This window comes from Electrona antarctica (assembly GCF_951216825.1).
Source record: "Electrona antarctica genome assembly, chromosome: 5".
In the NCBI taxonomy this organism is placed as follows: Eukaryota; Metazoa; Chordata; class Actinopteri; order Myctophiformes; family Myctophidae; genus Electrona; species Electrona antarctica.
In genome coordinates, this window is record NC_136810.1 from 47,525,725 (window position 1) to 47,541,684 (window position 15,960).

Genomic DNA, 15,960 nt, shown 5'->3' on the forward strand with positions numbered 1-15,960 from the left:
TAAGGCCGGCAGTGTTGGTAGGCCAATCAGAGGCAGGCGGGGCGTTACCATGTCTATGCTCGGACGTAGAAAAGATATACGCGTGCGCCAAGGTACTTGAAAGGATAACTCGATTTCTTTTGTCTGTTCCCCTGCCTGTTTTCCAAAGTCAGTTTTGACTCTACAGAAAATCCTAAGCATACAACTTGGCAGGAGTTGCCTTTGAGTAAAAGTTCAAGATCATTGGCCCTACCATAACCGCTGGTCACTATTAACATATAAATAGATATGTGGTCCGATGTTGACGTCGTTTTGACATGAGTTAATGCCCTTGAATAAGGCATCAACCACTACGATGAAATGTGTTCTATGAGCAGGGCCTGGCTGGAAACAAGTTCTTGAGCTTAGCCCAGATACCCTGGGTAAATATAGATTTCATTTCATTTCATGTCTGTCTGTCTCCCAAACCTCCAGGAGCAGACCACGGAGAGGAGAAAACGGCAACTCGTACAGCGACACCAGCGTGCTGCAGGGGACCTCCCCTCATCTGAGGACTTCATCTGCCCCACATGTGGCAATCCATACGGCTCACGCATAGAGATGTGACGTTCGTGAACGAGTCGGATCTTTTGAACGGCTCTTTGAAAGGAACGATGGGATCCGGTTCACAGTAGGGAGCCGTTCCTTTTTAGAGGAGGAGGGGGGCAGGGGGGTTTCAACTGGGGGGGGGGGCACTGGGGAGACACTGGGGAGGCACTGGGGAGTGGGGAGTCCCTAGGGAGGCCCTGGGCAGATATTGGGGAGGTACTGGGGAGGCACTGGGGGGGACACTGGGCAGACATTTTTTTTTTGCCCCCCTTCCACCCCCGCCCACCCCTCCCCACACCCCCCCCCCCCCCCCCATCGGGAACGTCGTTCAAAAGAGCCAGTCTTTTGAACGACTCTTTGAAAGGAACGGATCCCAGAGATCCGGCTCCCTTCAAAGAGCCATAAATCCCATCTCTAGTCACGCATTGGCCTGCATAGCCACATGCAATGGCACCGTCGCAACCATAGACATATATACATAGACGCCTCATTTGCCGCTGCAGTTCATTGGAGCGACGTGTATCCCAATGAAGGCGGAAGTGCAGTGCTGAAGGCTTTTTTTTTTTTTAACAAATCTTTATAACAGTCATGACAATATACATTACAAAACAAGACAAACAAACACAAACAACAAAGTTATTAACAATACAACATCAGAGCCAGGGGGGATTAGATTACTAACAGAAAACATTAAAAGAGTGAACACAAAGCAACAGTTCTCCGCAGCTTTCTTATTTAGAAGTGCTGAAGGCATTTGCTGAAGGCGACTGCGTCGCTGCCCGAGTGACGTCACTCATGTGAATCCTCCATGTCTCTCGCTGTCACTCAAGTGACTACTGGCCAATCACAGCGCGTCTTTTCCGGGACTTATGTTACGCACGCGGAAGCTTGACAAGCTTCCGCTTTGCTTCCGCTATTCTTCGCAAGGAATGTCGGGAAAATAGTGCCTTCAATTTTGACACACGCCTCAGAGCCGGAAGGGGCGTCTATGTATATATGTCTATGGTCGCAACCCCCCTCAATAACCCATGCTTGGAGTAACGTCATCATCGAAATCAATGGACAGCCGTGTGTGTGTGTGTATGGATATGTTGCATCATAATTGCAGTCTAGAGCTGTCTCTTGTTTATGATTAATCATGTTATCCTGTGTTGTGGTGTTCAGCTCAAACCCATCCAATGTTAATCATGTCATCCTGTGTTGTGTTGTCCAGCTCAACCAAGAGCGCCTTAGCTCAACCCAAGGCTAAGGAGAGATGTCGCAATCAACCAGTTGAACCTAAAGGGGAACCGAGTGCCACAATGGTAACTATAACTCATATATGACCATGTGTGTTACAGCTCACCTCATGTAAACTACTCATAAAATTACTGAAGGAATACGTTACTACTTAATGTGAACTATGTCGAAAAATTATTTACTCCAAATCGAAGTTATGGATAATGTCAAACATGCGCACTACATTTCCGTTTTTGTTTCCATCCCACCAAGGATCCAGAGCCTGAGATGGAAGCAGTGAGCATCCCCCCCAGCAGCCTGAGAAGCTGTCTGTTTCAACGCAGAACAAGAAGGCCAGTGGGGGGGGGGGGTCTCCTCGCACCGCACCGCAGCACCCAGACCAGCAGCAACGGAGCCTGTCGGAACATGTGTCACGAGAAGTACACCAAGATCTTCAACGACGTCAAGGACATGACGAGCAAGACAAAGTATGAATTAATGTGTGACGTGTTAACTGTTAAATCCCTGTGACTGAGGAAAACCCTCAGTTATGAAGAGTTGAACAGAGAAATGGTTAATTAGTTTATTATATGATCCTTTATGCCGCTCAATCATTTCTTCATTACCCACCTCTGGACTCTCTTGCTACGCATGTATTGGCAAGTGCCATCAGTTGGTTCATTTAAATGTATCACTTTTAAGTAACACCTTTTGTTAAGTTTAACTACTGCCCGTTTGAATTAACAGTCATATTTGTTTGGTTCTCTTATTCCATAATGCTTGTTGATTTGTTTGTCAAGCGTATAATTATAAATGTATTGCACCGTGACAATTGTATCTTTATGAAAAGCATGCTAGGATTAATTTGCCTTGAGTGCAACAAGCTATTTGGGTAACGTTTCAGTTTTAAAATGGCCTTATTCACAGGGCTTTAAGTTCTCAGTCCTGAGGATTTCATAGAGGTAATTTAATGAGATCAGTGCAGATTTGCAAAAAAAAACATTTTCAGTCTTGGGCTTTGTTTTGGCTTTAAGCCCTGTATTCAGAAATAATACACTAAGACATGACACAGGGTAATTGTGTTTATATGTGATACTTTCCCACTGATTAATATGCTGGAATATAGCCATTGTGTGTTGCCGTCTTCTGTTTGTTTTTGCATTGCATGTTCTTTTCTCTCCTTTTTCTTTTCTCCTTGAAATTGCATTGCATTTTATTAAGTGTCACAACCTTTTGGTTTTTAGGTGAAAATCATGTTTGTATTACTTAGTCAATCAAATTATACAGTACAGTGTAAATTAATGAAGTTCATATGTCTTGACATTTTAAATCGTTCTACTGCCAACATTAAATGATAGATACATTCATCTTAGTCATGAAATCCAATGTTGTTCTTTTCTTTTTTCAATGCATCTATGTCCATGGAATGTTTCCCTGGATCCTGGAAGAGTGGGCACCTGAGAAGTCTGTGCAGCTCAATGATTTGAGGATACATGGTACATTATCAGACAAATGTACACTTCAATATTAGGCCTTAATTAGATGTTATTTTAAACTATTTTCCAAAGCATACCTTTTTTTTAAAAATATATATTTAGGATATCCAGACTTCTCATCTGAGAATGCTGCTGTTCAGCAAACACTGTCCTGATGACGCTCAGTTTGGTCTTTCGTGTGAAATATAACCGATAACCATGCTCTCGATTTAGCTTAAAAGCATGTCATCTTTAACACAAACTTCGCCAAATATGTGAAGTTTAGGCCAAATTTGCACACTGAATGTTGTTCAATCAATGGAGACTCATTTTCAGTTAGGCTGCCTTAAGATTGTGAACATTATCTGTATTTCAGCTGGTATGTGACTTTGTGTTATAAGTCAGATATGTGAATTGTCAGTACGATAACCTTTTTTATAATTATTAGTTTGTCTACTCTAGTCCCAATGAGAGTCTCCTAGTCATGGGCAAAACCATGATTTCTGAAGCTCTGAAACTGGTTATGACTGCCACCTTCTGGTCACATTGATTTAGTGCAGTCACATTCTGCATTATTTTTACTTAATCTCCCTTAAAATAGGTTTGAATGGGGTTTCTAGGTGTAAGTATGTAGGACAAGTAGCATGCCAAAGTTTGTGTAATTGCCATTGAGAATGCATTGGGCGTTTAAGTTAAATACAGGGGGGACATATTTTGACAGCAGAAACTGCCTGTCATAATTTCTCCCCCCTCCCTATTCCAAAGCCCCCCCCCCAGGTACATTATTTATTTAAACTATTTTCAGCAATGGTACACTTATTTTTTCAGTGGGTAGATCTTGTTGAGCTGGTCATTTTGAAAGTAGATCTCATGTCATAAATGTGTGGGCGCCCCTGATGTAGGACTAGTAGCATGCCAAAGTTTGTGCTATTGCCATTGAGAATGCATTGGGCGTTTAAGTTAAATAACTCAGAAAGTACAAATCATTTCAAAGTAAAAAGTTCCAGCATGTGTCTCCACAGTAAGCTGAATTATAAAATGTGTGAATGGAGTTTCTAGGTGAAAGTGATTTTTTGACGTGCCATAGAGCTGCCATTGAGCCCCATTATAAATTTATCAAATTTGAACACTATATTTCTAAAACTATGAAACATTTCAAAGATTTCTTTTCAGGCAAACATGTCCACCGTAAGATGAACCTAAATAGGTTTGAATGGGGTTTCTAGGTGTAGGTCTAGTATGTAGGACTAGTAGCATGCCAAAGTTTGTGCTATTGCCATTGAGAATGCATTGGGCGTTTAAGTTAAATACGGGGGGGGACATATTTTGACAGCAGAAACTGCCTGTCATAATTTCTCCCTATTCCAAAGCCCCCCCCCAGGTACATTATATATTTAAACTATTTTCAGCAATGGTACACTTATTTTTTCAGTGGGTAGATCTTGTTGAGCTGGTCATTTTGAAAGTACATCTCACGTCATAGATGTGTGGGCACCCCTGGACTATAGGGTTAAAGTGGTTAAAGTACAGATTTTTATGCTGTAGTATTAGTAAACACATTTAGCAGGGACTTCAATGACGAACCTCCAAAACGGTGTCTTTTGTTTTTAAACGCAGCTTGAAAGCAAACTCTCTGTTAATGTTTTGCTCCGTTTAGGAGGCCAAAATGCAAAACTCTCCATCACTTAGCTGGGTACCACCTCACCTCACTCACTCACTGGATCCCATGTTACACTGCCTCACTGACATTAAATCCTGGATGTCAGATAATTTCCTTATGCTAAACGACAAAAAAAATCATACTCTTTGGCTCCCCACACCCAACACATAATATCACCACCTCCCTCGCCCCGCTGACAAATAAACCTCACGTAAAAAACATAGGCTTATCCTGGACTCTGCCCTTTGATAAACAAATAAATGCTGTTGTCAAAGGAGCCTTCTTCCAATTACGGCAAGTCAGTTTAGACTATTGCAATTCATTATACGCCGGAATCTCAAGTGCCTCCCTCTCTAGACTGCAGCTTGTCCAGAACGCTGCAGCTAGACTCCTGACTGGAACCAGAAGGTTGGCCTCCCTCCACTGGCTCCCAGTTAAATTTAGAATTAACTTTAAAATCCTACTATTTGTTTATAAAGCCCACCATGGGCTGTCACCACCCTACATTCGTGAGCTTCTTCCTGCCCCTGATAACCCTAGACCACTTACAGTAGGTCAACTGATCAGGGGCTCCTTAAGGTTCCACGGACTAAGCTCAAATCAAAAGGTGACCGAGCCTTTTCGGTCGCCGCTCCAAATCTGTGGAACAACCTACCGCTAATTATCAGATCTGCACCCTCCCTAGACACCTTTAAAAGCAGACTAAAAATAACTCACCTGTTCTCCCAGGACTTTTAATCCTTCTTTGGAAATTGGCTGGACCCTTTTTTTACTGCCTTATGCCTGATGCACTCACTTTTATTGTATTTGATGCACTCACTTTTATTGTATTTGATGCACTCACTTTTATTGTGTTTGCTGCCATTACTCTTTGGGTTTTCTGATGTTTTTTATAACCAATATGTGTTGAGCAATATGTGATATTTTTGTGAACTGAGATTTTATATTGTGTATATAGTTACTTGTTTTTCTCTTGGTATACAGCCTTGGCTGTTTTTAAATTTGCTCTATAAATAAAATTGACCTGGCACCCCCTCAAGGACCACTGATGGACCACTGAAAACCACTATAATAAAACCACTATAATAATAATTGCCTTATTATATAGGCAATCTGAGAATCCATCATCCATCACCAGCGCCCTCTTTTGCTTTAGTTGATGCAAGTCAACAGAGTCTGTCTCGAGAGACTATTAAATGACGCCCCACAATGCAAGCTAATGGTACAGACATTTTAAATCGGTAACAACCTTTTAGGGCACATATAAGTAGTCTTGTATAAGCCATTCAAAAATACATATATCATAAATGCATTTTTGAAATAAATGTATGTGTTTTAAAAAACATTAATACAACACCTTATTCTGAAGGCAACCAGATTTCTTATATTTGCCAGCTCCTAATGCGGAAGTATAGGCTACATCGGAAGTTCTAAATTTGGCAAAAAATAACGGAGCTAACACTATGCTAGGAGGGCGTCAACATCCGCACTGTGATAAAATGCAGCATTTTATATTTTCCCAGTGAGACAATAATTATTATTTCTTACTAGCCAAAATTCATAAGGCACCAACCTTTTATCCCTATTCTGCTTCTTAAAAAGTAAAAGTAGTCTATTATGCAGACATGTAGCCTACAACTCATTATGCATGAAGTCAGATCACAACAATTCAGCTCACTGGAACAAGCATTTTTATTATAAAAATAAACAAAATAATTACTGTAATGTACAGTAGGCTACATAAAAAAACATGGGCTCAGACACAAATCCTTATTTATTTTTTCAGTCCAGCTATATACAACACATTATCATACGATTCCTGTACAGCACCCAAAAGACAAATAAGAACAAAAACATTACAATTAAATCAATGCTGTCATCAATCAAAAATGGGTCCTGACCCCACACTGCTGTATACTGTATAATGCCTTATTTGTGCTGCGTCGTACAACAGTTCTGCAAGGCTCACAACAGGTCATGGATCAAACATGAGGACAGGAAACCATCCTTATAGTCTCAGTACGGTCATTCCCTTCAGTTTCACAGCAGTGTCATTAAATGTTGCATGTGTAGGGAGTAGTGGTTATGCCTAAATGCCTAAATTGTAAATTGCAAATTGTAGTGGGAGTAGTGGGCTTCCCAATATATCCTCTGCAGCGGCATAGAACCAGCAAAGACAGCAGAACCACGGCAACTATAAGACCCACTGCAGCACGACCATCAGTGTGCGGCTGTAGTCGATACACTGCCTTGGTCCTCTTGTAGACTCTCTCGTTGACCTTCTCTATGGAGTCACAGGTGTACAAGCCAGCATCTGATTCTGAGGCGTGTAGACATTGTGAAATGTCCCCCTTCTTTAGACTCTGAATGGCAGCATCAGAGGAAGACAAGCTGGAGACGTGGCGGCACTGGTCGGAGGAGGTGTCCCAGGCACAGTAAGGGTCTCTGGCCAGGACACAGTCCACACAGGACTCATAGCGACTGCAGTCACTGAGTGGCATCTGAACAGCACCAAACTCTGACCCTGCGTACAGCTGGCCCCTGCTGGAAGAGAGGCGTAGAGTCCTGACAGGATTAGGATCCTCATACAGCTGAATCTCTTCAATAATGAACATCTCCCCAGCGTAGTTCACAGCCTTCTGAATGTAGCCGTTTTCAGTGCCGATGAACATAACTGGGTATCTCTCTCCATCTAGTGCCAACACAGTATCCACTACAATCCGTGTCATCAAGGGCCCCTCTTTCACCACCAGCGGGCCCCCTGTGAGTGGCCGAACAGTTTCATCCATGATGGGCCTTTCCTTGATGAACATCTGGGATTGCTGAATGTCTCCCTGGTCCAATGAGTGTTTGGTGCAAGCTCCTGGTCTGTTTTTGGGCACATCACCCTCCGGCACCGTCACCCACTTTTCCCACAATGTTTCCACAGTGACAGGCTTCTTAAAACGTCCTTCATTGAACACCTTTTCAACATCAGACGCACTGAATGCACATACTGCAGATGTGTGCGATGACCTCGGCTGAGGTGTAAAGACGGCATAGAAGACGCTCTCAATCCAGTTGTGGTGTTGAAGCAGGAACACATCCTGGACGAGGGAGGGCAGGCTGCCAGCCTCTACGGAGCAGTCCAGAGGAGCCTTCAGGAACGTAGTCCATTTCTTCTGCAAAATCCTGTCTCCTCCCATATCCCCCTTGCAGACACGAGCCACTCTTGATATCACAGGTTTGCTGTCATATTCCACGGCATTCTCTGTGAAGAACAAGTAGACCTTATCATCATCACCTTCACCGACACTTTGGTCCATGTAGATGAATTTGGGATCATTGAGCCAAGAGTACTTGTCCTCAGTCTTCAACGCAGGCCTGCTGAATCTGCTGAACTTTTGTACAGTGCCCAAGAAGTTGGTTGATGTAGCAGAATACAGGACTTTTCCATCCATGAGGGAGGATAATGTATGGAAAGGATTGTAGGGACACTTCTCTTTACCGTCCTCCAGCTCTTTCTCCAGACTCAACGTTCCATCAGAATATGTCATGGTATCGCATTTGGGATTGAAAGCATTTGTCCCGCACACATACATTCTGGTGTCATCCAGTGTGTGCAGGGTCCGAATGTAGTTACGGCATTCCACCTCACGATCTCGTCCCTTCCATGCACAGGCGTTCCGTTGATCTTCGGTAACTGGCCAATATTCTGCAGCCTTCTTGTCAGTGATGTTGTCCATATCCAGGGCATAGATCGCATCTCTGGCCCCAAGAAGCAGCAGACCCAAATCCTCTCTCAGGAGCATAGTGGTGTAGTTCCAAACACCATCCTCTCTGAACGTCTTCAGCCCGTGGTGGTAGGCCAGAGTCTTTCGTGGAATGCTGTCATGACTGGTGAATGCGCTACAGGACGGGAGAAGAAATCCACAAAGAACGCACAAGGCATAGAGAATGCTCAAGGCATACCGGGGAGACATGGCTTAGTGTAAAATGATGTCTCTCGCTTTGGCTTTGTATACGTATCTCGCTTGCTGTATCTCTCAGAGTGATTCATAATAAAATGTCTTCCCCTTTTATACAGGCAGTAGGGTTGCCACCTTTGAGATCTTGAAATAAGGGACACTCTTTACGCCTGCCACGGCCTTGCGGCACAGGCGTGTGCGGCAAGGCCGGCAATAGGATTAAGCAATAAGTTGAAGCAATAGGTTGAAGCAATAAGTTGAAGCAATAGGTTGAAGCAATAAGTTGAAGCAATAGGTTGAAGCAATACGTTGAAGCAATAGGTTGAAGCAATACGTTTTTTTTCCCTTTATCTCAGATCCAAGCTGCCAAATGTAAAAGACTCACTGCTATCCCCCCCGTTTGCTCTCTACATCCACTCCTCCAGATCCTAAGATCTACAGCCTCTTTTTTCCCCCCCAGCCTGTTGAATAGAGCTGTTTAATACCTGTATGGGCCACTATCTGCACATTGCCCTGTGATTTTGTATGCCTGTTTGTACGATTGTTTCAATAAACCAGACTGTTCGCCTGCATCAGTCTGTATTTGTTTCCTCCAACCTGCTCTACTGACTCAACCTGATATCGTCAGAGGATATTAATCAAATATGGGAATACATTTCTTACCAAGAATGTGTTTGTAAAGGTGTCTACTAACATATCCCACATTGGTTTCTATTCAACCACCCGGAATTTTGACAGCTGCTGAAAGTTGGGGGACCATCAACAACCATTTTAAGGCAAATGTTCTAAATATCATTATGCTGTAAGTAGTATGTGACATGTCAAACTAGGGGGGGTTTATGATTCTGAATCCATTCCAAGCATTAGTTTTGCACGAAAAACACTCCTTGGGCTAAAAACGGCTATAGCCGTCATCACAAATGTGATGAGTTCAGCACATTTGGGCAAGTGGCTATGGCCAAACTATTCTGAACCCATTCCCAGCATTAGTTTTGCACAAACACTCCTTGGGCTAAAAACTGCCATAGCTGTCATCACAAATGTCAGCACATTTGGGCAAGTGTAACTTTAAAATAGATGTTGAAAAAGGTTTTTGTTTTTACTTAGTAATGGCCCTGGGTGGCCCTATTTTTGCAATCTGTACTATAGGAACCTTTGTGTGTGACCTAGCTGTTGTGGTTGCACTTCTCTACACTGATTTGAGCTACAGCGTGGCACAAACTCATTTAATAAACTATTGCCCCTTTGGGCTTGGGCCAAATATGTACATTTATTAGGAAAGGAAAGGTACAGAATTTAACATGGCAGCAGAGAAACTGAAGTTTGTAAAAGGTAGTCATGCGAGAGACTCAAAGGGTAAGACAGACATATTGTTTGATGCTTCTACTTCTGCCGCCGTGCAGGATATTATCAATGTGCATTGTGCAATTTATGTTAGGCTACTTTGTATTATATTTATTAGTGTTGTGAAAACGGGGTGTTACTATATACCGAGGCTTATTGGACCTTTTGGTGTGTTAAAATGTGTGCGTGTGTGTGCGTAATTTACGCAGGACCTCGATAAATGTAAAGTGTTTTTCTTAAAAGCTGCTGCTTTGCAAATGCAGCAGGACTTGATACATTGATACGCCATTTGTAAAATCTGCAGATCAGATCTGCCGCAAGGGATTAAACGTCGCTATAGTATCTATTCTCTTTCATTTTAAATGTCAAACATTAGGACAATAAAAGATGAGAATATGACAGTTCCCGAGTCATGCATTAGCAATACTAGTCCTTACCCGTTCTGATATATTTCAACTTGTATAAGATATTTGTGTGTGTTTTTCTAATGAATAAAAACAGCAGTATAACATGAAAGTATTCTTACAAATGCATGGTAGGGAAACCTTTTCATGGAAAGGACCGCAACATTTACACGTATTAGCCCACAGACCCCTATTTGAAAAGTATCAAGGACCCCCAGTTTGACATGCACCACAGAAAGTATGGACAGTCGCACAGGTAGCCTACTCCCAGATATATTTGGTAAATCGCACAGATCCAATTGCAGGTGCATTTGCGTCCAAAATGGTGTCAATGTTGAGCTTTGGCTTGAGAGAACTTGCAACCTGTGATGTTGTGAGCTTGTAGATTAGCCGTTTTCGCCGGAGCGTGCGCTGTAGCCACTTCACGCTGAGTGTGTGTGTGTGTGTGTGTGTGTGTGTGTGTGTGTGTGTGTGTGTGTGTGTTGGGGGGGTGGGGGAGGGAAGACAGTTGTATCTTGTGTTGTGTTTAGCCGTACGAACTGAAGACGGTTGCATCCCCACTCAAAATGTGCACTTGGCCAGGCGTACACACACGCACGCACACACGCACGCTACACGGAAAATGTGCGCTTGTCCACGTGTGCACACACGCACAGTACACACGCGCTGACACACACGCGCGCGCGAGTGCACAGCGAAAGTAAGTTTGCACACACAGTACACACACGCGTGGGCGCACAGCGAAAGTAGTTAGGAAAGTTTACGTGGGCTGTTGATGTCGGAAGTGGTGGAAGTCAACATGTGAAAGCAGCAGTGGGTCCAGCGTGATGCAGCAACATAAGATAAGCAAGGGGCGCCAGCGTGTGCGTGTGTGTGTGTGTGTGTGTGTGTGTGTGTGTGTGCAGATAGGCAGTCTGAGCGGTGGGCCAGGGCTTCGTTAAGACCTCCATATTATTATGGTCAATGCCTGTGTGAAAAGTGGGAGTGATTGGTGATATTGCCCCCCCGGGGTACTGCGCCCTGAGCGCATTTTTAATTCACTAATCAATTAATTATTCATCTATAATTTGTTAAATTGGAAAAAGGGCTTCGTTAAGACCTCCATATTATTATGGTCAATGACAATTATGTGTGAAAAGTGGGAGTGATTTGGTGCAGGCAGTGTGGAGCTATGTGAGTGTTTCTGACACACAGACAGACAGACACACAGACATTCAGACATTGGCCTAATTATGGTTTTCTGACACACAGACAGACAGACACACAGACATTCAGACATTGGCCTAATTATAGTTTGATATAGTTTGATGATGATGATATAGTTTGATTTGATTATAGTTTGATGGTAAACAGGTTAGTAACTGTTGTTTCAGGCTTCACCTTTATTTTGTTTCTCTTTGTTCATTTATTTGTGTGTGTGTGTGTGTGTGTGTGTGTGTGTGTGTGTGTGTGTGTGTGTGTGTGTGTGTGTGTGTGTGTGTGTCCATGGTCAGGATGTGTAACTGATACCTCAGTGGAAATGGATACTGTAGGCCCTGACTGGACAGGAAGTAGAAGAAGGGGACCAGAACCGCCTTCATTTAGGTCGACCTTACTTGAACTTCAAATTATTCTGAGGGGTAAGAGTGTGTGTGTGTGTGTGTGTGTGTGTGTGTGTGTGTGTGTGTGTGTGTGTGTGTGTGTGTGTGTGTGTGTGTGTGTGTGTGTGTGTGTGTGTGTGTGTGTGCAGTGGCGTGCACAGACATTAGAGGGGCAGGTGCTCAAGTGAAAAAAGGGCACCTTGTGCAGCGCGTGGAACCGGCCGGTTGCCTTTTAATAGTGTGAGATTTATAGATTTTGGGGCCTAAATAATATATTAGAAGCTTTTTATCAAGAATTGATCAATGTCACCATGGTCCACATACTGTACAGTGTACAGTATGTGTTCAAAAGGGCACATTGCTGAAAAGGGCAGGGGGTGCTCTAGCACCCCCTAGTGTGTGTGTGTGTGTGTGTGTGTGTGTGTGTGTGTTTCTTTGGCCCAACAAGTGTTTTTTGTGCAAAACTAATGCTTGGAAATATATAGGTTGTTATTATGGTATGATCAGATATTTTGCCCAACATATGCAAGTTAGCATCCGGCAGTTTCTAAATGCTGGGGACCCATACTCGTGCCTGAGCTATCCATGGTTCTGAATCAGACGGCAAGCATTCACCGTAGGAAATGAGGCCAATGCAAGTACTGAAAATGCCTTAACCCATTTTGGGGGCGTGAACCCCTTTTGGTGTTAGCATTATGTTATGCTTTAGCTATTGAAAAATAGCAGATCTACAAGCTCATTAGCTTGCAGATCCCCCATTTGTACCAGCATCACGCCATCTAACCATCCTTCCCTTCTACCTCGCCATAAATGGTACATTTATATAGCGCCTTTATCCGAGGCGCTTTACAGAGATTGTGCATTACATTCACCCACCGATGGCGGCGGAAACCATGCAAGGCACCAACAGCACATCAGGAGCAATTAGGGGTTCAGTGTCTTGCTCAAGGACACTTCGACACCAGCTCTGGGGGAGCCCGGGTTCGAACTGGCAACCTTGCAGTTGCCATCCAGCCACTCTACCCCTGAGCCGCCGCCGCCCCCCCATCATCAGGATGAAAGGACCCAGGCTGGAGAGAGTTGTTTGGGCCCCTGGACGTACATATAGAAAATAGGGAATCAGAGGAAACAAAGAAACAACACAACTCAGTCAATCACTGTCATTACCAATTTTGCATCAGTTTTGAATTTAGTTTTTACTTTTTGTTTAGAATTTCAGAGTTTAATACGTTTTGAAAGCAGGTTTGCTAGTTTTGTTTTGTTTTTATTTATTTTAGTGTTTAGTGTTATTTTTGTAATTTGTATCATTTAGGGACGAGATTCTGTGCCATGGACACTTTGGACAGTGAGGTGCCAAACGCTGGTGTGAAAAAATAATAGGTTAGTATGAAATAACCAAGGACATTTTCTGCATAATCTGTTGTGTTTTATGAACAGATAATACAAGGTCGTTTTTTGTTTTAAATAACAAAACTGTTCGTTTTTGTTATGTTGTTAGTTTTCATTAACAATAACCTTGGAGTGAAAATGGGTCCTCAGTGAAATCTGAGACAAAGGTAAGGAGTGATTATTCACAGTGCTATAAAAGAAGACAGACAGGAATAGAAAACCAAACAGAGAGAGAGAGAGAGAGTGTGTGTGTGTGTGTGTGTGTGTGTGTGTGTGTGTGTGTGTGTGTGTGTGTGTGTGTGTGTGTGTGTGTGTGTGTGTGTGTGTGTGTGTGTGTGTGTGTGTGTGTGTGTGTGTGTGTGTGTGTGTGTGTGTGTGTGTGTGCGCGTGTGCGTGTGCGTGGGAGCAGTGTTGTGTTTGGAGGAGGGGAAGTGGCTGTAAATGGCCGTTTCATCGATCCGAGAGCCTTCTGTCCCTACACGGAGGGAGGGGCTGGGACATATCCCTGTTCCATCAGGAGAAGCTGATATGATGATAAGCTCTCTGAGAAGAGAGTGAGAGCCGAGAGGCCATTAACAGGCTCATCGCTGAGAGAGGAGGAGGCACGCTCCTGTCTGTCTGAGAGACCAAAGAAAGTTTGACTTGCTCTTAACATTACCAAGAGACCAAAGGCTCCTCTTGGGACAGAGAAAGCACAAGAAGACACTTGCTATCTTTCTGTTAAACTGTGTGAAGTTCTGGGACTGATCCTCTCAAGTGCCTCTAACATCAACTTTATCCAGGAGACCGTAGAGCCAGGACACCAGACTGCGGGTCGTCTGGAGCTAGGTCTATTCAGTGGGGCTCATCCTCTTCCCTGCTCAGCCCATGGTGCTGCTCTCAGGGATGGATCCTCCTGAGGATGGGGACAACTGGATGGAGGAGCAGTGGGAGAAATGGTTGGTGACTGTACTTCTTATTCCAAATTGGGCTCGATTATCTTCTGTTTCTGCTAATCCAAAGTACATTTTTGTTGTGGCTTTCTAGAGCTATACACCACTAAACGGTGTACATATATGTTTGAGTGGACATGCAGTGTGTAGAATAACAAAGGTCAAATGAAAGCCAGGTTGGCAGCATAAGTTTTAGCATGCAGAGATTACCATTGGATAGCGAACATGATAAATGCAAACATTGTTCAGGGTGCCCAGGTAGCTCACCAGTTAGGTTCAGGACAGTGGGTTGCACGCATCCCGTTTGTTGCTGGTGCTGGACACAGGGTGACAGTTGAAAAGAATACAAGTCTGCACAACAGCATTGCTCCTAATATAAGTGTTTAGTTGACTTTAAAGCTCGATAGAATGACATGGTACAATGTTTCGGCCACAGTTGGCCATCATCAGGTGAGGTGACAATGTGTGGCCAATAGTTGTGGGTCACCACACGTGACAACGTGACTTAAAGGGCAGAAGTAGGTTACCTTTAACACCAATCTGTGAATTAATATTACTATTGTGGGTATCCCACCACAAGACATACAAGTATAAACTAAAGACATCAAATTAACAGGAAACTTATTGGATCCACTCCCTGAGCGCTCTCAATCCTCTGTGTTTAACACGAAGCCTGCCAGAACCGTAGAAACCGTAGATAAGCTTTAGTCTGGCCACCCGCCAAGACCGTAGGCTACGTTAAAAATGTCTTTATATTCTTTAATCCATGTTTTGATACGATCGAGTCGATAGCGGTCTCCCGTTAGCATCCCAGTGTAAAGTGTGACACTGACCGGGGCCATTTTAAGATGCGAGCGCATCCACTTGCTCTCTATGTGCTGCTTTCAATGGCCTGTATCTCCAAATAGGCGCAATGAATGTCGTTTCTGGTCAAAACAAGGTTTTTCAACTGCCCACAGCCGGTGCTGTGATACTTGCGGTGGGGTTTTTTCTGCACCCAGCGAGAGAACAACAACCGGTCAAGACACCACACACACCATTACGTCATCGTAACATCCGCTTAGGGATATTTGGCTCTTCAAAATAAGGGTTGAAAGGGGGAAAACCTTGGCAATGCACGGTAAATAAATACATTAATCCTGGCGGGGGATAATATGTTAATTGACAGAAATAAATAATCTCTATTGAGCCCATACGGTGGGAGGCTTAATTTAACTTGAAACCAAAGACAGGCTCTTGATGACTTGTGGTTGACTTGTATGTTGGATGTGTGTGCATTCTTTAGGTTGACTCATGAATTCAGTTTGGACGAGTTTGAAGACGAAGATCTATCGGATGTCACTGAGATCACAGACAAATACCAGGTAGGACACCCAATTTCTGTTAAATACTGTCATTAGATGAGACCTCGTTCATTTGTTTTCATCCACAGATTTTCTGAGGA

At 43.5% G+C, this 15,960-nt stretch overlaps 2 protein-coding genes across 6 annotated transcripts; one reads left to right on the forward strand and one right to left on the reverse strand.

Annotated features, from left to right (window-relative positions):
• The first annotated feature begins 617 nt into the window (after positions 1 to 617).
• Positions 618 to 3,193, forward strand: LOC306923337 (zinc finger MYND domain-containing protein 11-like). 5 transcript variants are annotated; one of them, XM_079501388.1, is made up of 3 exons: positions 618 to 649; positions 1,781 to 1,871; positions 2,059 to 3,193. In XM_079501388.1, the coding sequence occupies exons 1-3, from the start codon at positions 633 to 635 to the stop codon at positions 2,314 to 2,316; spliced, it is 366 nt and encodes a 121-aa protein (XP_079357514.1). In that variant the 5' UTR covers positions 618 to 632; the 3' UTR covers positions 2,317 to 3,193. The 5 variants fall into 5 exon arrangements, 1 of the variants encoding a protein (XP_079357514.1); XR_013790040.1 differs by lacking the exon at positions 618 to 649 and adding an exon at positions 1,163 to 1,647; XR_013790041.1 differs by lacking the exon at positions 618 to 649 and adding an exon at positions 1,163 to 1,639.
• Positions 3,194 to 6,849: 3,656 nt separating this feature from the next.
• Positions 6,850 to 12,195, reverse strand: LOC306924014 (semaphorin-4E-like; the record flags this gene model as incomplete). The annotated part of the gene is made up of 3 exons (XM_079502357.1): positions 6,850 to 6,876; positions 7,128 to 8,808; positions 12,143 to 12,195. The coding sequence occupies 3 exons, from the start codon at positions 12,193 to 12,195 to the stop codon at positions 6,850 to 6,852; spliced, it is 1,761 nt and encodes a 586-aa protein (XP_079358483.1).
• Between the last annotated feature and the right edge of the window lie 3,765 nt (positions 12,196 to 15,960).